Source organism: Rhagoletis pomonella, unplaced genomic scaffold (assembly GCF_013731165.1).
Source record: "Rhagoletis pomonella isolate Grant_MI unplaced genomic scaffold, Rhpom_1.0 Rhpom_scaffold_00007, whole genome shotgun sequence".
NCBI classification, from domain to species: Eukaryota; Metazoa; Arthropoda; class Insecta; order Diptera; family Tephritidae; genus Rhagoletis; species Rhagoletis pomonella.
In genome coordinates this window covers 11,660,246-11,687,127 of record NW_023458561.1, presented here as the reverse complement: position 1 = coordinate 11,687,127, position 26,882 = coordinate 11,660,246, and the positions used below count along the sequence as shown (strand labels likewise).

At 34.4% G+C, this 26,882-nt stretch overlaps 1 protein-coding gene and 1 long non-coding RNA gene across 3 annotated transcripts; one reads left to right on the top strand and one right to left on the bottom strand.

Annotated features, from left to right (window-relative positions):
- Positions 1–4,725: 4,725 nt before the first annotated feature.
- On the bottom strand, positions 4,726–5,505 carry LOC118743629. Its single transcript, XM_036476394.1, has one exon. The coding sequence runs from the start codon at positions 5,434–5,436 to the stop codon at positions 4,780–4,782; it is 657 nt and encodes a 218-aa protein (XP_036332287.1). The 5' UTR covers positions 5,437–5,505; the 3' UTR covers positions 4,726–4,779.
- A 12,517-nt stretch (positions 5,506–18,022) lies between these two features.
- On the top strand, positions 18,023–19,351 carry LOC118743628. Of its 2 annotated transcripts, XR_004993485.1 has the most exons (4): positions 18,023–18,097; positions 18,210–18,292; positions 18,352–18,665; positions 19,153–19,351. It is a non-coding gene; the product is annotated as an uncharacterized LOC118743628 (long non-coding RNA). The 2 variants fall into 2 exon arrangements; XR_004993484.1 differs by having other exon boundaries at positions 18,033–18,292.
- Positions 19,352–26,882: the final 7,531 nt, after the last annotated feature.

The following is a 26,882-nucleotide window of genomic DNA, read 5'->3' as shown; positions in this document are numbered from 1 at the left end:
AAAAAAAAAAACAAGGAGATGACTTTCAAAGCGTAACGAAATATAGGAAATAAACGATAAACAATTTGAAGTTTAAAGGTTTGCTTCTCATGAGAGCAACGTCAAAATGGCTTCTACCCAAGAATGATAGAACACAAGATTGCGCCAATCGAGCTGAGAACAACTGGCCTTGACGTCAAAATATGTATACCAGAATGAGAGAGCAAGACGAACTCGACAAGAAAAAGAGGAAGCAGCGAACAAAAGGCAGTGTTGCCAAGTTTTGAATTTGAAAAAGCACCACATTTTTATTGTTGTATTTTATGGACTTTATATGAACACTGTTACAATTATCCTTGAAACAATCTGGCACTTATGGCAACTCTAGAACATTCTGAAGTTTATCGCTCATTCTCTTTCTCTCGCTGTTCGCAGTGTTCATCCAACTTGACGTTTCTCTTTGTGGAACATTCTACGTCATTCCTCGAACATTCTGCCTATTTCTCGTTGTTCGCTTTGTGTTGCCGCAGTATTCGCCACAATACATAATTTTATTGTAAGGATGCCTATTCAAATTAATAAAAATCAATGTTTCTTGCACAACGGTCGATTTCTTCTGGCATGATTGAAGGTGCTGCACATATTTCGTTGTCGCTTATGATTGTCACTGTGCCATGATTTTGTTTAAATTTTTGTAAAATTGCTTACCACACTTACGATTGCTATAAATTTGTCTTCATTTTTTTTAAGATTTTATAATTTGATGTCTTCAAACTAAAAACAAAAGCACCAAAAACGCACCAAGCACAAAACTTAAAAATCTTCGCGTTTTGAATACCGACTAAATTTCGTGCGAAAACCATCAAGTTGGCAACAGTGAATGTTAACAAAAGTATTTTATGACATCAGCGATTGGGTGGATGCTGTCAAATCGACGAGGAGAGGGTTAGCGGTTCGCGAATGGCGACCTTTATTTTCTGGATCGTGGCTTTTACCTGTATTTATGTGCCTTGCATCAGAGTGCCCATGATAAAAGCATATAGCCTGTTTCCGTACTTCATGATTTGGAGGATTTGCTAGTTTTAAAGGAACAGCTGTTTTAGCCTTTAATAAACCTTATGTGAACGTGGCGTACGGGGACGACTTTGGACTAAATCCTGCAAAACCTGCAAATCGTAGACGTTCTGGAACGCACTAATAGTAAGACTGCTTTTACACAGTTCAAGTATTGAATTCAATTCTGCTCGCATGTGGAAGAGAGGGGGTGAGAAGAAAAGGGACGAGTACACATGCGTCTGTACCGTCAAGTCGTTTCAACTTTCTTGCTTTGCTTTTGGCATTTTCGTTGCTTCCCATTTAAAGAACCAAAAACTTGAATTCAACAGAATTGAAACGTGTAAAAGCAAATAGAAACCACAAAAAAGAACACGCAAGAATTGCTTTCAAGTACTTGAATCATGTAAATCGGGTGTAAGGTAAAACCGCTCTCTCAACTCGTCGGCGGTGATTCTTTTTTTAAGAAGTTTGCCAACATTTTAAAATCATATAAAATTGAGAGTAAAAAATTAAATTTTCAAAGTTGTTTGAGATTGAAACTGAGAATGTGTGTAAAATTTTAAAATTAAATTGCTTGCAAACGTCAAGAATTTGAAAAATTCCTCTCAGCGGTTCTACCTTCCTATTTTTTTATCATGAGAGTGCTTCTCAATGGTCTTACCTCGTTATATTAGGTGCAATCCCGTATTCCTCGGACTCGGACTAGTAATAAGGTCGGTGTTATGCAGAAATTTTGTTTGGCAAACTGCGTGCAATTGTTATTGCAGCAAACTCGGAGAGAGCGAATTTGGCGACTCTCACAGCAAACTAATTTTGTTTGGTCAAACTGCAGCAAATTCGGTGTTGCCATATACAAAAATTTTAAATTTTGCGCGTTATGTACATCTGAAATTCTCATTTCGTGTTGGCAATAGCCATGAAAACCATAATGAACGTGCAACCCTGTGCCAAACTCGACATAACCACCTCCGAGCAAACTAAGCAGCCGCCATTTAATTTGGCAAACAAAAGTTTGTCTGCATAACACCGACCTAAAACTGTCAGAAAATAAAAATTCGCTCAGAGCGAGAGAGTAACATTGAAAAGTACGGGATCGCTTTCTAGTAAAAAATGGTAACTTTTGTCAACTTCAACATAACCTCCAAATTTTGGTTGTAAATTTTTGCTTATTTTGTATATAAACACACTCAGCTCACACATGTAAATAACCAAAAATACTTTCAAGTTCATTAGAATCCACTTAAACAAGTAATTAAATACTTTTCAACATGAATTAGCAGTGCACTTTTCTATTGTTTACAATTTGGTTGCCAAACAACACATTTACCCACGATGGAGAGAATATTCTCATCATCATCATCATTCTTGACATTTACCAGCAAACAATTCTTGGACTAAAACTGGTAACTTCTCCGTCTCTCAATAGTCAGAGAACCGAGTACGGGATCGCTTTCCAGTACAATCTGCTTGATTCTGACTAGCAAGTTTGCTAGCCTTGCTTTTGATATTTTCGTTGCGTATGACGTTTTTCTTTATTCTATTTTTATGACTTCGGTGTCAAAAAGAATTTTTCGCTGCAAAACACGCTGAAAATTGAATATAAGTTTGCGAAATTTTATGCTTTGTAATTTTTAGACATTGACATATAAGTGGACGAGGGAAAGTATTGAGAAAAGTATATATTTGTACCAGGAGCATGAATGTCTTTACTCCGTGAGCTTCAAGGACTATTTAGACCGCAAAAAAAAAGCAATGGCACTCCATGATGTTCTAGCGCCGATGCAAGAAATTGATGAATGCATAACGGTAGACGACCTTAAGAAAAAATGGAAATTTGCGTACGCAATATATGCAAGAATATCAGTCGGTGAAGAATTACAAAAAAGTCGCGCTGGTGGTGATGATGTCCACTGTCCGAAGCTTTGGTGCTTTAGTCAAGACTTGCATTGCCGAACTTGTTTGACAATGTGCGAGTCCGAGCTCAATGCTGGAAGTAAACCAGCACTCAGCCTCAGGGAAGTTAATATTATAGAATCTCTTCAACAAAGGTAATAGTGGCGTACTATCCTGTAGCATTGAAAAGACACAAGTGCTCAAATCTCTGCCGCCAGCAACTTCCGCCTCGCACCACTCAGTGTTATACCAACATCCGTTTCTTTTTAGTCTGCATGTGGCTTTTAAGGCTTCCCCACGTATCAAGACACAAAGTGACGGTGAGTGCAGCAGTATGTCAAGAGCACTATACACCACTCAAAAAAATTTAAGTTTAATATATAGGTTATCAAGCAACCATTTTGGATCTTTACTACCGAAACCAGAAAAACTTTCGTGGACCCCACTTAGCACTCGTGGACCCCGATATTTTTTTCATGCCAGCGTAGACCCCGTCGAGTCTGTCGTAGACCCCTGGTCTACATCTATCTCGATTCCTTTAGGCTGTTACAAACAACCTTTATGTTAACTTATGTTATGTTATTAGAATTATCGAATTCAGGTTACGTGGTCCAAAGTTATGCGGTAACATACATAAAAAAAAATAATATTCCGAGGAACTGATAACCTCCTCCTTTTTTGGAAGTCGGTTAAAAATGGAATGGCCTCTTGAGGCGATTTTACAGCAACCCCCCACTAGAAAGGGGACAGTCCCCACTTTCTAAAAAGGCGTACGCCCCCTTGGGCTCCTCCCACAGGCCCCTAGAGAACCGTTTGAAAAAGGGGGGAAAACGGAATTTTCTTAGGCAAACTAAGCAGTTTGAAATGGAATATGACCCAACTAACAGAAACCGTGGGATTTTTTAATAAAAGAAATAATGCCAAATTAGATATCGGGCGATTTTGAATAAAGAATAAAAAAGTTAATTTAACATAGAAAAAACAAGTTTTTATAAAAAAAATGTTCCTTTTAACAAATGTATTTTTGCGTAGAATTCCTTCCTCACAAAGTAGAATTCTCTTTCTGTTTTGCGAAGGAGCTGAACACCTTTTGCAGAGAAAACCTTTCTGCGTAGGCGGCCTTTGGCCGCACTTAGGGATTATAACCCTCACAAAATAGAATTCTCTTTCTGTTTTGCGAAGAAAAGGAGCTGAACACCTTTTGCTGAGAACGCCTTTGTATATTTTTAATGCTACTGGGTTATATCCTATCTTCTTTTGTCTCTCATTCTTTTGCATATTTTGGAGTTTGACTGCTGAACTCCATTTAATTTGCATATGCAACCAAAGTCAGACGCGTGATTTTGGTGTTTTTATTTAATGAATTGTGATTAATTGGTTAATATTAAAGTCGTAAAGAAAGTTATAACTAATCGAGTAAAGTGTAAAGTGAAGGGGAATACAAAAATATATTGAAGTGGCTGCTTTAAGAAGAATAGTACGCTAATTTCCGAATTGTACAAAAAAGGGCATATTTCAAACCCAATTTGTAAATAAATTAGTGACCTAAAATTACAAAAGTGGGTGTTAAAATAATGTGTAGACCCTTGACTTGAGTGCGTGGATCGGGCCACCCCTTTGGATGGAATAGCCCGAAATAGTTGGGGGCGCTACTAAACCCCCTCCCTAATCGCTTCCAATGAATGTGGCAGCCAACTTTTGATTCAACTAATCGCCTCTAAAATTTTCTGGAAAATCGCCTCATGCGAACACCGTATAAGCTTTTATCCAGGCGATGATATCTTAAAAAGTGTATTATTTGAAGTTTTCAATTAAAAATAGTTTATTGGGTTCTTATGTATACATTAAGATCTAATCTCTTTTTGGTTGTTTTCGTTTAACTCCACATCTTTTCAAGTCTTTGACTACTGCTTCAAGCGTACTTCCTCTTGCAAAATTTGTAGTTTTTGTGATAACTCTGCGTAAGGTATTATTCTGTTTAAAAGAGAGTTTCTTGCTGTCAAAGTTTCTTAGCAAGCTGTTGTCCACTAACGGAACTGGTTTCTTAGAACGATTGGGTTTAGATGGCATTTTTATATTTGGTTGACTTCTTTCACTACAAAATTTTTCGCTTTTCTTCGTTTGATTACCGTTTTCTCTACACCGAACAGGTTCACTAAAATCCTCCCATAAGACATCCTCTTTCTTGGCTTCAATCATCTGCAAACGCCGAAAATTTTCTTCCCGTTTCTTCAAAAACTGTTTAGCTTCTTCACTTTCCATGTTGAGATTTTTGGAAGCCTTAGTTTCTTCGTGTTGCTTTTGAATTATTTCGTTTTTGAAAGTCGCCCACGGAGTCGCCGCTTGAATGCGAACAACTGGTGTAAACTTGGTCTTGCCCCATTCTCTTTCTTTTTTACTGAATGCGTAATTGTTGTTCGAACTACCTGTTTTCCATTTTCCTCCAGATGATCGTTCTTTGTACTTAGAACACGATCCGGGCTTTTGCCTAAAGGGATTGTTATGCATATTTTTTGTTTCGATTAAGCACGCGAATCACAACCTTGGGTGAATTTAGGGATTTCGGAAAAATATCGATACATCGAAAATATCGATGTTTTGCTTCGATGCATCGCAAATTTATAAATCGATTTATAAATAGTCGATGTATCGATGCATCGGTGTTTTTTGAAAAGTGACGCGTCTATTAATCTACCGTTATTGCAGTTTTTCAATTGTACAGAAAAAAGAAATGACTTACCAAAAAATTTAAATGGCTCCAAAAAGTTCCGTTAGAAAAATAATTGGCTTAAATGTAGAATACCTACAATTCCCAAAATAAAAAAAAATTTATATAAGGATCGATAGGGCTCTTAGTCCTGGAGGGAGATTCTGTAACCATGACGCATGATATATATGTTTTGCGTCAAAAAATGCGATAGCGATTCGAAAATTGTCGCTAACTGGTTACAGAATCTCCCCCCTGATCATAACGGTACAATATTTTTGTGCGGGAAATAATAATTACTGGTGTTATTGAAGTTCAAAGAATACGTACATTTCTCTGATTAAAATTTTTTATTAAGATCGATAGGGGTCTTAGTCCTGATTATAACAGTATAAATTTTTTTGGGGAAAATAATGATTACTGATGTTATTGAAATTCAAGGTAGAGAAAAGTAGTTATTCTGAACTTGTTCCAAATAATTTGCTCAGTTGCAGTATTTTATTTCAAAATTTGTACAATTGTGCTACTAACATATTTTGTTGTGAAATATTAGGAGTGTACTCGTATTTAAAACTATCAAAAGTTTTAAAAAACTTTACTGGTTACCCGTTCTCGTACCGGAAAAACTTGCAAAGTAGGGGAAATTTAGAGAGCAAAATGTGATAGAGGGCTGCAAATTTCTGCTGGAAAATTTTTCCCAACAAACACTTGCAATTAAGAAAATCAGCTGATCACAAACATATGTTTGTAAATAAACAAAGGAAAATATGACATTTTTGAATTATTTATGGCAAATTTTGTTATTACTGCTAGTATACAACGAAAAATAGAGTAGAGTTATTAAGTTTGTTGAGTTAATTATACCCGAGCGCACTTGTGCCTGTGTACACGATAACTCGAGAAAAAATTGAGAAATCCCAACGAAATTTGGTATGTAGGTTTCCATTTATCCAAGGTAGGTTGGTATTGAAAATGGGCGAAATTGGACTGTAGCAACGCCCACTTCCCATATAAAGGTAATTTTTAGAAATACGAAAACTGCGATATTTTAGTAACTACTGAAGATTATTCACTCAAAATTGATATTTACAATAATTTTTAGACGAAAAATAAAAACATTATAAATTATTGGAAAATGGGCGTAGCCATGCCCACTTATGGTTATATGTGTATATCTTGGTAACCGCTGCACCAATTTCTTCCAAACTTAGAACAGTTGTTGGCCTTGGTACAGAATGCCAAATGGCAGAAAATTTTTAAAATCGGACAATAACCACGCCCACATCCCATATAACGGTAATTAAGAGAAATACAAAATCTTCGATAATTTATTCAAAATTGATGCTTGCAACAATTCTTTACCAAGAAATACGTTTATGATAAAATTTTATCGGTAACCGTTCTACCAATTTGTACCAAACTCGGTATGGTTATTGTGCTTGCCACTTAAAAGCAAAACGATGGAAATTATTGAAATCGGACTAAAATTACGGCCGCTTTTCATATAATGGTAAATTTCAGAAATGCTTGAAACTTCAATATTTCCAAATTTAAAGACGCTAATTTACTCAAAATTGATACACCCCAGCTTACCATGCAGTGGTAGCTTTCAGAAAGGTGAAAAACATATATTCAATACTTGCGCCGGTTATTTAATGCTCTGCCCAAACTTAGACTTTTCTTACTTGTTTTTAGTTAATTTCACAGTATAGACAGTAACCAACCTTTTTGGGTTGTTGTTGTAGTAGTCGTTGTTGTTGTAGTTATATTCACTCCTGAGGAAGGCACGGGGTTGTGTGCTGCTATTTAATGGCCTTCCTCAAACTTTTTCTTAGATATCAGGGTTGTAGGCTGCATTATTATTAGATAAATAAATTTAAGCATTTGACAAATAGTGATTTTATTAAAAGAAAATTATAAATGGTGTTGAAAAACCAAACAAACGCTCGTGCGAAAGCTCTATTTTTGTGTCTTGTTAAAATTTATACATGGCGTATTGATGGTAATACAAGCAATGTATTCTTTTGTGGATTTTATGTTACTTGAGAATTTAGACAACGTGCGAGCTGCCAGGTTCTGTTATCAATTTAATTAACACAAGCTTTTCGCGTAGTTGCCTTTCAATAAATAGAATAAACAAATATTCGCAAATAAATTGGATTTATTTTATAACTGACAACTAACGTACGCTTTTTGTTCTTTTCTCCATTTTGATTTTGACTCTATTACCGCCAACAACTTTATGTGTATACATATTTACAAGCTGTCAAAATTTTGCGTAGTCACACGAGCTAGGTAAAAACTATGGCATTCTTATTCACAAGGAGAAATCTCAAAATTTTTGTTTGGTATTTCCAAATTTTCTCTTTTTTATCAGTGGCAGCGCTCCGAGCGTTGAGATAGTAATTTCATGTCAATTAGTAGAAAAGTTCCATGATGTATACCATTTTATGTGGAATTATTCAATAAATTTCGTTTTACAACATACTTTTTGAAACTATTTGAAGGTAATTATTTTTTGTTTGTTAAAAGCAACCCTGCGTGCTTGGAAGGCGTGTGTACCAATAATTTCATCCCTAGCATATTCATCCCCGAGGAAGGCAGCCGCCAAATTCACCGAAGGTTGTTTACTGGTTATATTGTGGCCAACAGTGTTGCCGCGACGTCATGAAAATATGTATCGTAAAAAACACAAAATGAATCAAATGTATCTCAATTTTTTTTTTAAGTATCTAAGTATCAAGTTAGAAAATATTGTTAAAAAATGCTATTTGGCATTCTACCACTGCTTTGTATTGTCAATAACCTAAACATCATGTAATTACCATTCATACACATACATGTGGATGTACATGAAGGGAAATATCTTACAATCTATCAAAATAGAGATTATTTAGGGAGTTCACAAGGTGTTGTATACTGTCGTATTATTGTATGTCGTGAACTTCAAAATGACTATAACTACATTTAAGGAACTCGGCAGCTACCATAAAAGTCGGATTATGAAATTTCACACCGTTAAAAAATATTTGGTTGTGGTTTCAAGTCCTCTAAACATTTATTTAGCCTTTAACAACTGTTTATGTGAAGTTCATAATGAAATCGTTTTCAACGAAAGATTTAATCAGACAAATTTCAGGAAAATAGCGCATCCGTTTTACAACCATTTTCGATAGTTTTCTGCATATACGTTTCGGATGAACACTTTATTGGGAGAATTGATCTGAAAAACGTCCGAAAATGGAATCGGAAAACGGATGAAACATCAGGATTTATACGAAATTGTTTCCATTTTCGATTACGTTTCCGGATATTTTGCTGTCTGGGTATATATATATATTTATATATATATATATATGTATATATATTTGTATGTATGTATGTACATTTAACATTAAAATTACTTCCAACCGAAAAGTAAGTTCTGCAATGAAATAAAAATCAAATATTTTAAATTTATATTGTTTTAATTTCAGGAAATAACTAGATATATGATTGAAGAATAAAATAATTTTAGTATCCCAAAAAACGTATTTTAATGCGTCCGATACTGAGTAGTATCGCTACTATATCCCTGATACTTTTAAGAGTATCGATACCATGAGCTCGCTGCCAGAATGAGTACTCAGTATCGATACCAGAGTCTGAAATTTCGAACCCTAGGCATATTATATTTAAAAAAAAAAAAAATTTTGCTACCCTTTCTCCCATGAGGCGATTTCTTAGAAGCTCGTATATAAAGCCTGCTGCACTGAACAATTGCTCACTTGGAACACTGGCGGGTGGAGCGCTCAAATATTTGCGGGCCAGATCTGTCAATTTATCGTATTTTAGTGTAGTTTTCCTCCAATCGAGAGGATTTTCACCGAGACTTTAAGCAGTAGGCCCATCAATGTTGCTTGATATACTATCTAACCGTTTAGCGTCTGAAGCAAAAAGCCGGTTATTGTCCGCACCCCGGTTAGACAGACTTAGAGCCGTTTTAACAATATTAGAGTGGACTCTCTGCCCATGTACACATTCGCATTCGCAAAACATTCGTATCATTTGATGCGAATGCGAATATGTAAAATGATGCGAATCATTCGCATAACGAATGCGAATGCAAATATTCGCAGCATCCCTGGTATGTACATACATATATACTACGTTTATGCGTAGGCTAATTCACGAATTCATTTCATGAATTTGGGCTAAAATTGGCTGCATAAACACTATTTCATGAATTCAATTATACATGAAAGTTAACCATGAATTCGGCATCATTTCATGAAATCAAGAAGTGCAAGTCCGGCAACGCCACGTTTCACAAACAGCTGTTTACTAGGGATTTACAACACTGGAAAAGTTACGTGGAATTGTTCAAATATATAATAAATTCAAATAGATTCAAATGAAAGTATATTAAACCAATTTAAATATAATACGATTCATTTTCTGGTACCAACAGGTTTTTCAAATTCAAAATGAGGCCAAAAGATCCACAACCCTACTGTGCAGTTTCTCGCTAGTGCGTTGCCACTTTTTCGAAGATCTTTATTTCATGAATTCGCGAACTACGCATAAACGGGAGGGAAGAAATGCGTGAGGCGAATAAATTTGAATAGAAGCGGGCTGCTGTATATAATATGTATAATGCCAGTATTTCATGTTAAATTACATCGGAACATAAACTCTTATTAGGTATTCTTCTAGAGTTTTTAAGTTACAAGGTGGTGAACTTGTTGCAACGTACAATCGTAAAATTCGGCCGGCCTTGGTTAGCCAACGGGAGTGCGCTACAGGTCCAGGGTTTATGCTAGCTATTTGTTTTTTGTCGGAACTATGCTGGGCGTAATTTTAGTCCGATTCAATAATTTTCAATGTTTTGCTTTTATGTGGCAAGCACAATAATCATACCGAGTTCGGTACAAATTGATCGAACGGTTACCGAGATTCACATACGTGGTCATAAGTGGGCGGTGCCACGCCCATTTTCCAAAATTTTATCATAAACGGATTTTCCGCTAAAGAGTTATTGCAAACATCAATTTTAAATAAATTAGCTACAGCATTTACTGATTTATCTAAGATTTCGTATTTGTCCAAATAACCGTTATATGGAATGTGGGCGTGGATGTGATCCGATTTTAAAAATTTGTAGTCGTTTGGTATGTTTTACCAAGGTCAACAACTGTGCCAAGTTTGGGAGAAACTGGTATAATCATAAGTAGGCGTGGCCAAGGCATAACAAACTACTACTGCGACTAAAATGTCAACTCTTAACCCTATACTATTAAAGATTTTAATTTTTTTTAATATAAATTTTCAATTGTGAGCTGTGCGACTGATTTTAAATACATAATAAGAGCCAGGACAACAAACTTTATTTTAAAACTCCGAAGCATCAATACTTCATTAGGAGACTCTTCACATGTGCGCGAAGACCATTTTAGTGCCAGTGACTTTATTTGTTGCCCATCGCAGCCGGATATTTCTAAGCGGACGCGTTTGTTCCCAGGTGCAGGAATTATTATACCGAATATGAAGAGAAAATCTTCCACTCAGATACATGGATAGACCAAATTTCAAATGGTGGTCTAATAAAACCTAAACCGGAATTCCTTGTTGACATAAAGCAATTGAAATTAACTTTTAATAAATTTAATGGAAAGGAAATGTCGAATTGCAAAAATTTAATAGCTGAATTATGGAAGTTAAGTTCTGATGTAAATTTAGAATAATCAAACCTTTTTTTAAATGTCCAATATATTTTTAAAATTAAGTATTTGAATAAAAAAAATAAATACTTAAAAACATTGGGCTAGTAAAAGCAAGAAAATTGCCAAAATGGGTTTATAAATGAGTGTGTTTCACTTAGTGTGTAATTTTGTGTAAGTAAGCATTTCCACATTTATATTAAAACGAAAATGCAATACCTAAAATGAAGCTGATTCTAATGAGATTTTAAAAATTTTCATATCTACAAAAACTTTCATTTCAAAGATATTAGCCCGCAGTTATGTCAAAATAAAGTCGACTCTAAAGTTAAAAGCGGCTTTTTTGACAGATATCCCATTGGAAGTTATGTCAAAAAGCTGCTTTTAACTTTAGGAGTCGACTTTATTTTGACTATAGCTACGGGCCGTTGAGTTTTATCAAATATGGTAAATGCATAACAAAGGGTTAATTTCTTTGTTTACATTTTTTGACATTACAGTCAGCTATGAGAGAGCTCAACTGAATTGTCACTTCTAACTTGTTGAATATAGGAGTGTTCGCTATGCAACTGCCAGTAAGAATTAGCCAGTAACAAAATTCAGAGAATAAGGTACCTTACTCTCCCAAAGGGAGAATCTTACTAAGTTTTGCGCGAACAGGAAATAGCAAACATTTGCAAGCTTCACTGCCAGCTGACTTCCACGGTTGCATTTCGAGCATAATATTTTTTTTTTAAATTATTGCAGGTAGAAACCAAAACAGGACCTATACGTATATTTCTTCTTATTCTGACTTTCTTCAACATACGCTTCAATTTCTTTATGGAAGTCACTGTCGGATTTCCTATATCGACAGTGGTGTCGAGTGCGTTCCGAATACGAATACAGCTTTTTCAGCCGAGTACCTTTCAAATGTTTGGAATTAATTAAATAAACGAATATTTACCTACTTCTTTCATTAGTAAATCGCAACAAGATTGTTCATTTTTAAATTTAACGAACTCGTTGATTCAAATTAATGTTGACAAAAATGCAACCGTGTGCCACAATCCTGCTTCCCTACACGACGCGATTGACAGAAACTCCAACACATACGCAACGAAAACTAAAGGCCGGTCCACATAGAACTTTCGCATTGGCTTTGGCGTTGGCGTTGGTTTGACAGAACGCACGTTAAAAGAATGCTTGCTACAATGAACGCTTGGCAGTGAATGCTTGGGCGACTAAATTAACATACTAACGACAGATAAATTAATATTTAATATCAATAATTGCATTAAAAACGATATTTCTTGCCTGCACTTGATTAAAAAGGAAAAATATTTCACACAATGTTATTTATTTGCAACAGCTGACGAGCAACGCACGCGAAAAGATGAGAGTTGGCCATCTTTTTGCTTTGTGTTGGCGTGAGCGTTGCCGAATTTTGGCTATGTGGACGGCTGCACTTGAATTCATGTATTCATAGTCAGCTGTTGAAGCGACGCCAACGCCAACGCAACGCCAAAGTTTTATGTGGACGGGCCTTAAGGCATATGCAAAATTGTATATGCCAGTTTGGCTCTGTAGGGAATGACTGTCATTTGATCGATCAAGTGCGTGTCAATGCTGATAGTAGTAACGGTAGTTGGTTGCCATAGTAACCACAAGATTCACTAGGGCTACATTTTGTGCTTAACAAAAGTAGTTGTACCTGCCAAATAATGTCGAGCACTGAAGTACTTGGATATAATTTAGAACTTAATTAGTTTAATTTTAATTTTATCATTATTCGACCCCGCTCATAGCAAAAGTAAGTAAAAATTAAAGTTTTCATTGTGGAATGACATTCTTTTTATATATAAACGTAATAAATACAACCGTATTATAAAGTACTTGGTACTGAAGAAGTTCAAATGCGCACATCAACAGAAAAAAGACGCAAAACGAAAAGATGCTCAAAACTTAAAGTGGAAAAATAAAGATAAGTTTTATAAAATATTTAATTTAAAATGAATAAAAGAGCTTTTAATACCGCCATGAGCAACAAAAACGATTTACGAATCCAATATTAAAAAATTGCATCGCATCGCCAGTTCTCTACCACTGCAGTCCTATTGCGCTGTGGATTTATTAGAAACAAAATTAAAAGATCCAGAGTATGCACAAGCCATGATAATGAATTATATTATGGAATACATATTTCACTGTACATAAATTTTTCAAAGGTCAATTACATATATAAACAAGTAAGTTTTAGCAAAAAAAAAACCGACTTCAACTCTCATATAAAAAAAAAAAATATATATATATATATATCTCATGATCCGCTGATCGGATCTTAACCAGATTAGTATGGGACCACCTCTGAGACACAAATGCAAAAAGAATTATCGAAATCGGTTGACGTGGTCCAAAGTTATGCGGTAACATACATAAAAAAAAAAAAAAAAATATTCCGACGAACTGATAACCTCCTCCTTTTTTGGAAGTCGGTTAAAAATAAAAGGTGTGTCTGAGGACGTAGCCAGCGGTATTAAATTTTCATTTTCGGACGAGGAATTGCTGCAGCTTAACTGTGACGGCAGATGGGAGAGAAAACCACTAAACAAACTTATACTGGTGGTATATATAAACCTTTTTAACATACTTTGTCAAAAGTTCTCAAAAATCGACGCAAGTTCTTAAATAAATGGTCAAAACATATAAATAAATAGTATCCCTAATTATGTGGCCACTACCGTATACATATGTACATATCTTTTAACAATACAAATTTTTTGGTAGTCTATTTCAGTCCACTTAGATGCATTCAAAAAGAAAGGTCCTGTTGAGTTCGAAAAGAAATCAGGAAGGCAATTGAGCTCAATGTAATTTATAATATTAGGATATTAGATTTAAGTATGTACATATGTACGTTTGTGGCAAAAATAATAGAAACGCCTTATTTTGCTTAATTTTTGCCCACATTTCCTTTGTTTATTAATGTTTTATGTACTGCGCTTAGGGTAATGTATTTAGCTTCTAATTTGATGTAATGTACTTAGCTTCTAATTTTTTGATATTTAATGATATGAAAACATGGCAGACTTGATGTGTCATGATTGATCGCTTATTACATCAAATTTGATTGCACATTACTGACTTATATTTCTATCAAGGTTGATCACTCATAATTTTCGAAGATTTACATCACTGATGATTAAAATTTGAAGGCCGAACTCAAAGGGACCCTACAAGACGCGATTGACAGAAACTCCAACACATTCACAACGAAAACTAACACATATGCAAAATTGTATATGTCAGTTCCCACCAAGCAAAACAGGAGAAATGAGCAACAATCGTCAATGGCAACAAATTGGCGACTCACCGATTTGTTGCTGTGGTAACAAATCGGCAACATCATTTCTTTCATGTCAACTTTGGAATAAATAAGTAATCAAAAATTCCCAAACTTATACATTTGTTGTCAACAGTATTATCCAAAATCGTCTAATATATCCCACCTTCTTTAATTCACCTTGTCTGAAACGATAAGAAAATTACGCATTCAGGTAATAAGATAACGACTCGCCCAGGCGAGTTGCCTTCGGCGGACGTTCTAGAGCGACTGGTAATAGGAAATCGATACTATGGCAATCTTACCGGCAATAAATTTGTTTCCGAGGGCGAGACGTTTTCTTAAGCTGATGCCACATAAAACTTTTGCTTCGCTTTACGTGACAGATTCGCTTTGACAGATAAGATGAATTGTATGAAAATGCACAAAGCATGCCACATAAATCGTTGAAGCTGCAGCGCGAAGCGAAAAGATGGCCAACTCCCATCTTTTTGCGCGCTTTGACAATCAGCCGGTTTAATATTTATTTTGTTTCGTCCAAATTCGGGTTTTCATGCAGAAACATAAAACTTAATTACATTGCTGATAATTTTAAAGCAAAATATATAAAATCCACAGCAACTTTTACGAGTAAAACAGCGGTACAAAATTGCTTTCTTGGCGTTCATTGTGGCATACCTTTTGCGTCTGGCGCTTTGCTGGCGAAGTTATAAATGTCACGCAAAGCTACAAAGTTTTATCTGGCATCAGCTTTATTGCCGGCAACAAAAATTGTTTGGTGGGTTTGGCCCTGTAGCGAATGACTGTCATTTGTTTGATCATGTGAGTGGCAATGCTGATAGAAGTAACGGTAGTTGGTTGCCATAGTAACCACAAGATTTAACAGGGCTGCATTTTGTGCTAAACAAAAGTAGTTGTACCTGCCAAATAATATTCGAGTACTGACGTACTTGGATATAATTTTGAACTTAATTAGTTTAAACTATAATTTTACCATTTATTGGACCCCATTCATAGCAAAAAATTAAGGTAAGTAAAAATTAATGTTTTTATTGCGGTATGATAATTTCAATGTATGCAAACGTAAAAAATAAAACCGGATTATAATGTACTTGGTACTGAAGAAGTTCAAATGTGCACATCAACGGAGAAAAGAAAGTCGCGAAACGAAAAGCCGCTCGAAATTCAAAGTGCTGTGAAAATTAAAGATTAGTTTTATAAAATATTTAATTTAAAATGAAGAAAAGAGCATATAATAATGCAATGACCAAAGAAAAACGGATTTACGAATCCAATGTAAGAAAATTGCGAGCTCTAAGGCAAATGAAAAGTGCAGAAAATGTGAACCTAGAAAGTAGTGGTGTTGTACATCCAAATGAACAGCCAGGACCCTCGTTTCTTAGTACAGAATCTACTGAAAGTACAACAAACTCATCTGACCTACAATTCGATGAGAATACTGAAGATTCATCTGAATCTTAATCAATTACTGTGCTCCCGCAAGAAAGTGTACAAAGTACTGAAGAGATTAGGTTGTGGGCTATTACGAACACATAATTCTTTAGACGATTTGTTGCGAACTTTACGCAAAATTGGGGTACCGAATTTGCTAATGTCTGCCAAAAGTTTGTTAGATACAAGCGGAGAGAAAATTAATGTTGGCAGGATTCCAGATGGAGATTTTATATACCTAGGAATTGAGAACTATTTTAAATCATCTAGTATCTCTAGTTTAGAAAATAAGGAAGAAGTTTTAATTGACGTTGGAGTCGACGGTTTAAAATTATTCAAAAGTTCAAACAGCGTTCTTTGGCCTATCCTTGGAGCTATTGTAGGTGCCCCTCATATCAGACCGTTTATGATTGCTTGCTTTTCTGGTTTCAAAAAGCCGGGAAATATTGATAGCTTCATGGCTGACTTCTGCAATGAAGTTAAGTTATTAAGAATTAATGGAGTTCAAGTAGGCCTTAATCCAAACCGGTTAAAATTTAACGTACGCTTGTTTACGTGTGACTCTCCAGCTAGGGCATTTGTAACTGGCGTTATTGGGCACAACGGAAAAAATGGATGTCCCAAATGCTGCCAGGAAGGTGCATATAAAAAAACAGGGTTTGTTTTTCAAAGCAGGTTGGCATTCTTAGGACTGATTCATCCTTTGAATCCAGATCAAATCCTTCTCATCATCTAACAGAATTTAAAGAGAAAAAAAGTATTTTGTAGTTAACTGATTTTAGAATGGTATCCCAATTTCCGATTGATTGCATTCACTTAGTGGACCTAGGAGTTACAAAAATGTTATTAAAATTGTTTCTTAAAAGAGGGAATGTAACATCCATTAATGAGAAGTTGAACTTTATCGCAAGTTTGGTTCCCTCAGAGTTTAGTCGCATAGCTAGAAGTTTAGATGAGATGGACAATTGGAAGTCAACGGAATTTAGGCAATTTTTGCTCTATACTGGCATTTTTGTCCTCAAAGATACCATCAACCCCGATTTATACTACAATTTTTTGCTGTTACATAGTACCATTAGACTTCTTTCTTGTGAAAGGATATCCGAGACAGAAGCTGACGTTGCCCAAAAAATATTGGAACTCTTCGTAACTTACTTTGGTGAAATATATGGTGATGAGTTTATAAGCTTTAACGTTCATGGAGTACTCCACCTATCGGATTGTGTGAAGCAATTTGGTCCTTTGGACTCATTTTCAGCATATAAATTTTAAAATTTTATGCAATATTTAAAAAAGATGATTAAAAAGCAAATAAGATCTTGCAACAAATATCGTTGACTTGAAGAAAGGCAGGAATATATTTCTGAAAATACGGATTCAATGTTAGGATCATTTAATTTAAACCACAATAAAGAGAGAGATTGTTACTGTTTTAGTCAAAAATCGGGTCCTCTCAAGGTGATAGGTATAATAAAGACGGCGAACTCGGAAAAACTGTTATGCAATGCCTTTGAAAAATTAGAAAACTTTTTCGAAGAGCCACTTCAGTCTTTCCCGGGTATGGGAATTGTTGTTGCAAGTCGGCTAAGCACTGTGCAAATTGAGATTTCGATGGATTTGGATGGATAATCATTAATATTCAACCACTCTTCCTTCATATTTTCCGAGTACCAGTGCAAATATCTCAAATGAGGGTAAGTATAGCTATTATTTAATCGTTAATATTCAACAACTCTTCTCTCTTCTTTTCTTTTGTCGGTTTCAGCTAACCAACCACCTCTAAAAAGAAAGCGCTTTTTCACAAAAAACGATTACAATAATGCCAGTTCAAATATCTCAAATGAGGGTAATTTATTACAAAAATTTTAACTGAATAAAATTTTTTACTAAATTTATATAAAACATTGTTTCAGAAATTATGGAAACCTTCAAAGGGTCTTAAAAACCCAAAACGATTTGATAGAAGGCATAAATATAATTAACCATAATGTAAGATAATCACTTTTCAACATGTGCTGTAACCCAAACAAAATTTTAAGCAAAGCAAGAAGTTGGTTAAAAAAAGAGTACATGTATAATTTTCATTGTCCTTTTACATTAGCAAACCACCATTGTTCAAAACCAAATCCACATCTCCGAGGTATTGGAACAGGTTCAGCAAAACTTATGTCGTATTTGAAATCAGTATTATAAAAAGTTACATATGTATGTATTTAAAAAAGTAATAAATATATTTTGTTCAGGCCGTTAATAAAAGTGAAATGGAAGCGCAAAATATGATGGTACGAGAATGCAAAGTGGTTGCAAAGAAGATTGAGAGGTCGGTTTGTCGAATGACTGGAGAAATTTCTGACAAATTTAGATGACATCGCCAGTTCTCTACCACTGCAGTCCGATTGCGCCACATATATCATAAAATTAAAAGGTGTATCTGAGGACGTAGGCAGCGTCATTAAACATTTATTTACGGACGAAACATTGCTGCAATTCAACTGGGACGGAAGATGGGAGAGAAAGCCACTGAACAAACTCATACTGGTTGACACAATCGTACGAGGTAATATGCACACATATCAGCGACACTACTTTGCGTTCTGACGATACATTTATTTTTTTAATTTATATTCATATACCTATATAAAAACATTTCTAACATACTTTGTAAAAAATTATCAAAAAACAACGCAAGTTCTTAGCCGCTCAAAATTTGCAAAATATTATGCTCACATTGAATGCGCTGTAAATCTGAATACCCGATTTTTTTTTCTAGAGAACGTGATTTAAAAGTTTTAAATTTTGATTACCATTTTTGAAATTTTGCGATTTTTAATAAATCTTGTACAAGGTTTGAAACTTTCAGTTGCACGGTTTACGTTTTGGTATAAACTATATCTTTGTAAAAAAAGTTAATTTCAAATAAATAAAAAAATAAATGGTCAAAACTTATAAAGAAATACTATCCCTAATTATGTGGCTACTACCGTATACATACAAAAATTTTTTTTAATAAAAATTTTTTTGATAATCTATTTCATACCACATAGATGCATTTAAAAGGTGCAGTTGAGTTGGAAAAGGATATCAAAAAGGCAGTTGAAATCCATAATTTTAAGACTATTTAATATTAGATTTAAGTATGTACATATGAACGCCAGTGGCAGCAATAATATAAACGCCTTATTTTGATTAATTTTTCGCTAAATTACCTTTATTTTTTTAACGTTTAATGATTATTTAATACTCAATGTTTATTTAATGTTCAATGTTTATTTAATGTTCAATGTTTATTTAATGTTTAATGTGCAAGCAATACCTTTCTTTCTGAATTTTGGTATCATAATTTTGAACGCAGCTGTATGTATGTTTTTATGGTTTTCTGAATTTTTAGTTCGTAAGACATGAATCAATTTGCTACTAACTTTTTAATGTTCAGTAATTAGTTTATAAGATTTTGTGAAAAAGTATTTTACAAAAAATCCCACTCTGTTTAATATCTGTTTTATGTATGTACATATGTACGCTGGTGGCAGAACTAATAGAAACGCGTTATTTTGACTAATTTTTGGCTACATTTCCTTTGTGTTCATTTAGGGCCGGTTGTTCAATATCTGGTTATCACTACCACTACACTATCGACGATTTCGACATCATGCATGTAACATGTGATCGATAAAGCAGTAGTTGTGATTAACCGGAGCTTCTACCTCCGATTTGTGCTAATCAGACATTGAACAACCGGCCCTTAATGTTTAATCTACAAAGTTTGAAATGTGGATTTGTATGGCGTTTGTCATACAACTAGCTAGACCTTTATAATAGAATCTAGTGGCGCAATTTTGTATTTCACCCTTATGACGGTTTTGTAATATGTTTACATAAATTGTTAAAACATATGGAGCAAATTTGACAATTACTTCGAAATGTACATGTCAAAATACTAAATTCGGATGTTGTCAGCGCTATTCTGTATACTGGATTAGTCGCTATACATAATACAAAGTAAGATACTGGTAGCCATGTCTACTAGACCAGCAACTGGACACCAATCGCCATGTATATTGGGGCCATAAATAAGCAAAAGAAATGCACCGAAATAAATCGTTTCTATTATTTCTGTCGCAAGTGTATGTGTTTTATGAAAAAAATTTGAATTTTTACTACGTAAGACATTAATTATTTAACTTATTATATTTTAATGATTAATAATTAGGTCATAAGATTTTATGAAAATAAGAGAAAAAAAAATAAGTATTAAATGTGTCATTAATGATAGATTTCTAATCATGCGTGAGAGATCAGACTTGACGAATTTTTACATCAACTGTGAGTAATCAGCAATGATATGAAAACATGTCAGTCATGATGTGTCATGATTGATCGGGTATTACATCATATTTGATTGCACATTGCTGACTTATATTTCTATCAAGGCTGATCACTCATAATTGTCGAAGATTTACATCACTGATGATTCAAATTTGAATGCCGAACTCAGAGGGAGTAAGCAGTCTAGCAATATGCCAAAACGTATATGTTAGAAGGAGATGAAGCATCACGCGTACACAAAAGTTTCCATCAGATTTTTCACACTGCCCTTTAGAATTTGATAGAAACTTGTAGGTAGCCAGTGACAGAAATATCTATCAGTCTTGCTACTCAAATTATTGGTCAAATGATAGTCACTGTTCTTGCAGGGTTGCAAATTCTTACTGGCAAACATTTTCCCAGCACGAATTTGCAACTTCCCCTCCAAATGAAATGTCAAAATTGTGCTCTCTCCTTGCAAGTTTTACTGGGTTTTTGGCTAAACGAACACGATTTGGTAACAATTGGTACCAACTTGTACAAATTTTTTGCATAGCGAAAACTCCTTATGCCTTGGGCGTGGCTGTGCCAATTTTCCAAAAATTTATAATATTATTATTTGTCGTCTAAAAATCATTTAAATATTAATTTTATGTTAATAAGCTTCAGTAGTTACTAAAATATCGCAGTTTACGTATTTCTGAAGATTACCGTTATATGAGAGGTAGGCGTGGCGAATTTCCGATTTTACCTATTTTCAATACCATCCGTCCTACGCTAAAAATAAGTACACATACCAAATTTCGTTAAATCGATTGCTTAATCGATTTTTTTTCAATTCTGATCATTTATGTGTTAAAAATTAAATAAAAGCTTCTATAAATACACTACGTTTTGTACGCTTACACTAATAGATTAGCTATTTGTTTAAGTTTTTCCCACACAATTTTGTATTACCTGATATGAATCTTCCCCTTCGCTGGCTAGAAAATGGTTTCAGACCCATATGGCTGGTTTCTCTAACTCAACTTAACTTAGTTTAGCCATTTTTTACACTTAAGTCAAAAGTTAGCCTACTTTTTACACAGCTTATTCGTGACTAAGTCTAAAAAATTGCCTAAACTAAGTTAAGTTGAGTTGGAGAAACCAGACCATAGTTTCTTACGCAAAGTCGCTCAGAATGATCCGTAGAGCATCTTCCGCATATGCGATTTTTCCGTTTTTCTGATTCCCTACAAATCGTCCCGCTCAAATATACAGGGCTTAGCGCCAAATTCACAGGGCGTGGTTAACCGCTGATAAGAGTTTAACTATTGATTTTTATATTTACAACGCTCAGTTAGCAAAAGTGGAAACCAGCATGCCCCCATAGTTAAACTCTTGTGAAATTAGTATTTTTTTTGTGGAACGAATTTCAAATTTGAATAGAAAAGTATTGATTTTTAGAATTTGTATATTTTCATGCTATACGAATTTCCATAGTTAACTAAGCGACTCAGAATATAAATTCTTAGTTAAACTCTTGTTGGTGGTTAAGTTAACAATGATTTAACTAAGCACTGTGAATTCGGCCCTTATAGTACTTAATTTTTCATCCATTCATTCGAAAGGATTTAGAAACGCTGAGTTAGAGCTTTAGGTCCCTGTACCATGTAGGGAAAATTCCCTGCCCGTAGGGATTTTAGTCGAAAAAATGAGTGTAGGGAAAAGGGTAGATTTATAAATAAGTTAAATGTAGGAATTTTTCAAAAAAAATCTAATTTTTTTCGCTCAAAATGCAAACAAGAAGATAAGTTCATATGGCAACTTTTTATCGACGGCAGCGTTAAATCCGAAAACTTGTAAACACCAATTTCATGTTTGTTTTTCAAACTAGCGTGGACATTTTCATCAATTTTAGCAAATTTGTGGCATTCTACACTTTTTGAGCGCAAGTTGCTCCAATCTCACACTCCATTTCATATTTCATGAGTACTGGCTCAATCCGATTTTGGTGGCCTCAGTAGCTATTTGGGCGTTCACTTGATAAAGCCAAATATAAAAGTTAAATAAAATTTATTTTTAGTTTTTAATTTTGTATACATAGGTAGTCCTCTGGAATAACGATACAACTCAAAACGAAAAAAATTTCAATCCTGTTTCGCCGTTCGCCGGCATTGTGTTTCAGCTAAAAGCGAATCTGTCAAATATTTCATCTAGCATCAGCCTTAGCGGGCACGCGTGACGGTCACGTCACTGGGACAAGTGACCATGCTCTTGCTGGGTAGTAGATAAGGCATCCAATCCCGGACCATTTTGTGAATTCGGGATCTTAAATTGGTATTCCCGGGATCCCGGCATACTTCGGGATATTATTACCATTAATTAAAATATCCTAACAAACTAGTTTTGTGGTCTTGCTTTTTTGCGAATACTAGAAACAAAAATAAATTTGTATTTTAAACAAAGAAATATAAATGTCTTTATTTAATATTAGTTTAAAAAGCTAATTACAAACTGAATAAACTAAAAACTATGGAATTGAAATTCATTCATATTGCAGTCGCAGTCATTTTTACAAAAAGTAAAAAATATCTCTTTGCACTTACATATAGTATTTTGTATTTGTACATATACACTAGGGTTGTTGCGATTATTCGCATTCACATTCGCAACCGCGGAGCTTCCGCATTATTTTTAACATTCGTATTCGCTTTCGCATTCGCAATAATCAATGCGGAGCTTTTGCGAATGCGAATGTTGTGCATTGTAGCCAATATTTTTTGCCTGTGGTCGTTTGAGTATTTGTGTACCAAAACTGGTCAAATGTCATATTTATCAACTTTGGTAAAAATGTCTTTAAACTTATTATTTCTTAAGCTATATAATCGAGCAGTTATTCTACTTGACCTTTGACGTACGTCAAAGAGAACATAGCCCTTTTAATAATATATGAGTTGTTCACACTTGCTTGGTTATCAGGTTATCTGGTTAAAAATTATTATTCTGTAGTGTATTTTATTGTGGTAAACTGTAAAAAAATATATCAGCATAACCAGATAACCTGATAACCAGGCAAGCGTGAACAACCCAATATATTTTTTGTTTTCTCTTCTTTAAATACCTGCATTTCTTTCTTTATTATGATTTTTTTTGGACCAAGTGGAAAGTGTGCACTGTAATTTTAAACCAAATTGTCGTGATTTGCTCTTAACCGCAGAACTCTACAGGCGAACAGCGATGGCCTACCAACTTTCATTTTGACGAGCAATGTGATTGTAAGTTTTTGTGTGTGGGCACTTTGATGTCTTGAAATAAGCATTTGCCGCATGACGCCACCAGACAACATTCTCTCAATTTCGGTGTTTAAAAACATTTAAATCTTTAAAAAACTACCTAAATAATTTCCTAAAACGTAATCATAAATTATCCAATACGGAACAGATTTTTATTTTGATTTAATATCAAAATTTCATCGATGTTACCACCAGCACGCTTTCTTTCAAATGAAAATATGGCTGTCAAACTATCGAATTGCCTGCAATAGATGTCAAGCAATAAGCGCTGACATATATTGCAGCACATAAGAAATAGGCGGTCTCCATTGGAAATATATTTTGTGACATTGTTATCACGACATCAGGGGTTTCCTGTGCAGACAGGGCCTGATGTTACATATCGTCACCTGAAATGCGGCGCGAGTGCAGTGCAGCGAGACGCGGGGCAGGGTTGCCACTGACGAAAAAAAATATTTACCATCCACTTGAAAAAAATCTACCAAATCTGGGAAATATCTACCAATAACTTTTTTATAATTATTTTAACGAAAACCATAGTTTTGTTATTTTTTTATTTATTTTAATCAAAACTATAGTTTTTTTTTTCTGTGATTTTTTTTTAATATTCGCCATATTATTCGAGTAAAAATTTGTTATTGCTTTAACTAAATCCAAAAAAATCGAGGACTCAAACTATATACAACATATAGAAAAATTCCAAAATTTTTCGTCTATATTTCGAATTTTTTACTCTGAATTTTTAGAACAATTTAAGGTATGGAGTTTTAAAGCAAATACTATTTGAGTATAGCCAGCAATGTGCTGCTTAAAATTACCGTTGATTTTTTTTTATTTACTTTTTTTCATTAATAAAAAATGGCGTTGATTTATTTTTTTGCGAACAATCATAGTGCGTAATTACATACAAATTTTTTCTTTATATTTAAATAATCATTTAAAATATTTAGGCAATCAAAAGCTCCTCGGGATTCCAGTAAAATTAGTTTTGAATGGAGCGAATTATATCGATATACATTTATACGTACATATGTATTTATATAAAAAGTATGCAAAGAAATTTATAATATATTTAAAGATAACTACGAAAAATAAATCGGGAACGGAAAGTTCATCAAAAATCTACCAAAATGAGAAAAAATTTACCTTTTTACCAACCCAAATTTTTTCTACCAATTTTGGTAACAATTTACCAAAGTGGCAACCCTGCGCGGGGGTCATGAGCGCGGCGCGAACGGGCGCGGCGCGGTGCGGGGAGCCAGCAAATGTGCACCCGCCAGGTTATGCACACGCAAAATTAAAACTTACCTAAGTACATATATTTATTTTCCAATATCCAATAAATCTGGAAATATTAAATAATTATTTATTTCATTTTATTAGTAATAATTTGTATCAAATTAAATAATTCAGTATCAATTTCATATATTTTTCACTTTTGCCTCAATTTAATTCAGTATCGACAACTGGTGAGAGCCTGTACACACACATATTTTACGTGAACAGAATCGAACAAAAAACCTTATTCAGAATGGAACAAAAAATATTAATTAGAATTTCAACAACACTTTACATATAAATCAACATTGAATCTTGAACAGGTATGTATTTTTAATTCAAGAGGGTGTCCAAGGCGAATTTAATAATGAATTACAACAAACACATCATTTGGACGTAATGTTCTCTACGGCGAAAAATTCAGATTCGCCGGTAACACCGCCTTATTAATTCGCCTTGAGAGTGTCATTTCAGAATATGGCTTTATTAGTCATTTGCACAAATTTGAATATGACTTTATTTCCTTCTGGATTGGAAATAACGCCATATGGTTTTATTTCCAAAACAAAATGGAAATAAGACCATATGGCGTTATTGCGTATGGTGTTATTGTACCCCACCGATCTTAGTTAAGTGCAAACACTAGTAGGGAACGAATTTTTTACATTTTAACAGATGGCAGGAAAACACAGGGTTGTAATAGACTTTCAACGTGGCTTCGAGTTGGTTAGCTTTTAACCATCTCAGTGAAATGGTTAAGTGCTGTCATTTTTATATGGCGAAACTACGCTAAATCAAGTGGGTTATCGGGATAACCAACTCAACAGCCATAACTACGTGGTTAAGCTCTGGTGGGGACATGGTATAAGGATATTGAGGGCACGTTAAACAAATTAGGGGTATCTGCTTTATATTTAACACCACATAAAAAAAACGCTTCAGGTTTTGCATTTTTAACACATACACTAAGTATTAACCGCACAGCATTACAAAAATTCAAATGTTAATTAAAATTTGTTATTAACGAAAATTCAAAAAAAAAAACAAGGAGATGACTTTCAAAGCGTAACGAAATATAGGAAATAAACGATAAACAATTTGAAGTTTAAAGGTTTGCTTCTCATGAGAGCAACGTCAAAATGGCTTCTACCCAAGAATGATAGAACACAAGATTGCGCCAATCGAGCTGAGAACAACTGGCCTTGACGTCAAAATATGTATACCAGAATGAGAGAGCAAGACGAACTCGACAAGAAAAAGAGGAAGCAGCGAACAAAAGGCAGTGTTGCCAAGTTTTGAATTTGAAAAAGCACCACATTTTTATTGTTGTATTTTATGGACTTTATATGAACACTGTTACAATTATCCTTGAAACAATCTGGCACTTATGGCAACTCTAGAACATTCTGAAGTTTATCGCTCATTCTCTTTCTCTCGCTGTTCGCAGTGTTCATCCAACTTGACGTTTCTCTTTGTGGAACATTCTACGTCATTCCTCGAACATTCTGCCTATTTCTCGTTGTTCGCTTTGTGTTGCCGCAGTATTCGCCACAATACATAATTTTATTGTAAGGATGCCTATTCAAATTAATAAAAATCAATGTTTCTTGCACAACGGTCGATTTCTTCTGGCATGATTGAAGGTGCTGCACATATTTCGTTGTCGCTTATGATTGTCACTGTGCCATGATTTTGTTTAAATTTTTGTAAAATTGCTTACCACACTTACGATTGCTATAAATTTGTCTTCATTTTTTTTAAGATTTTATAATTTGATGTCTTCAAACTAAAAACAAAAGCACCAAAAACGCACCAAGCACAAAACTTAAAAATCTTCGCGTTTTGAATACCGACTAAATTTCGTGCGAAAACCATCAAGTTGGCAACAGTGAATGTTAACAAAAGTATTTTATGAC

Bases quoted from the DNA above. Each gene is read 5' to 3' on its own strand.
- LOC118743629 (XM_036476394.1), bottom strand. From the start codon at position 5,436: ATGCATAACAATCCCTTTAGGCAAAAGCCCGGATCGTGTTCTAAGTAC.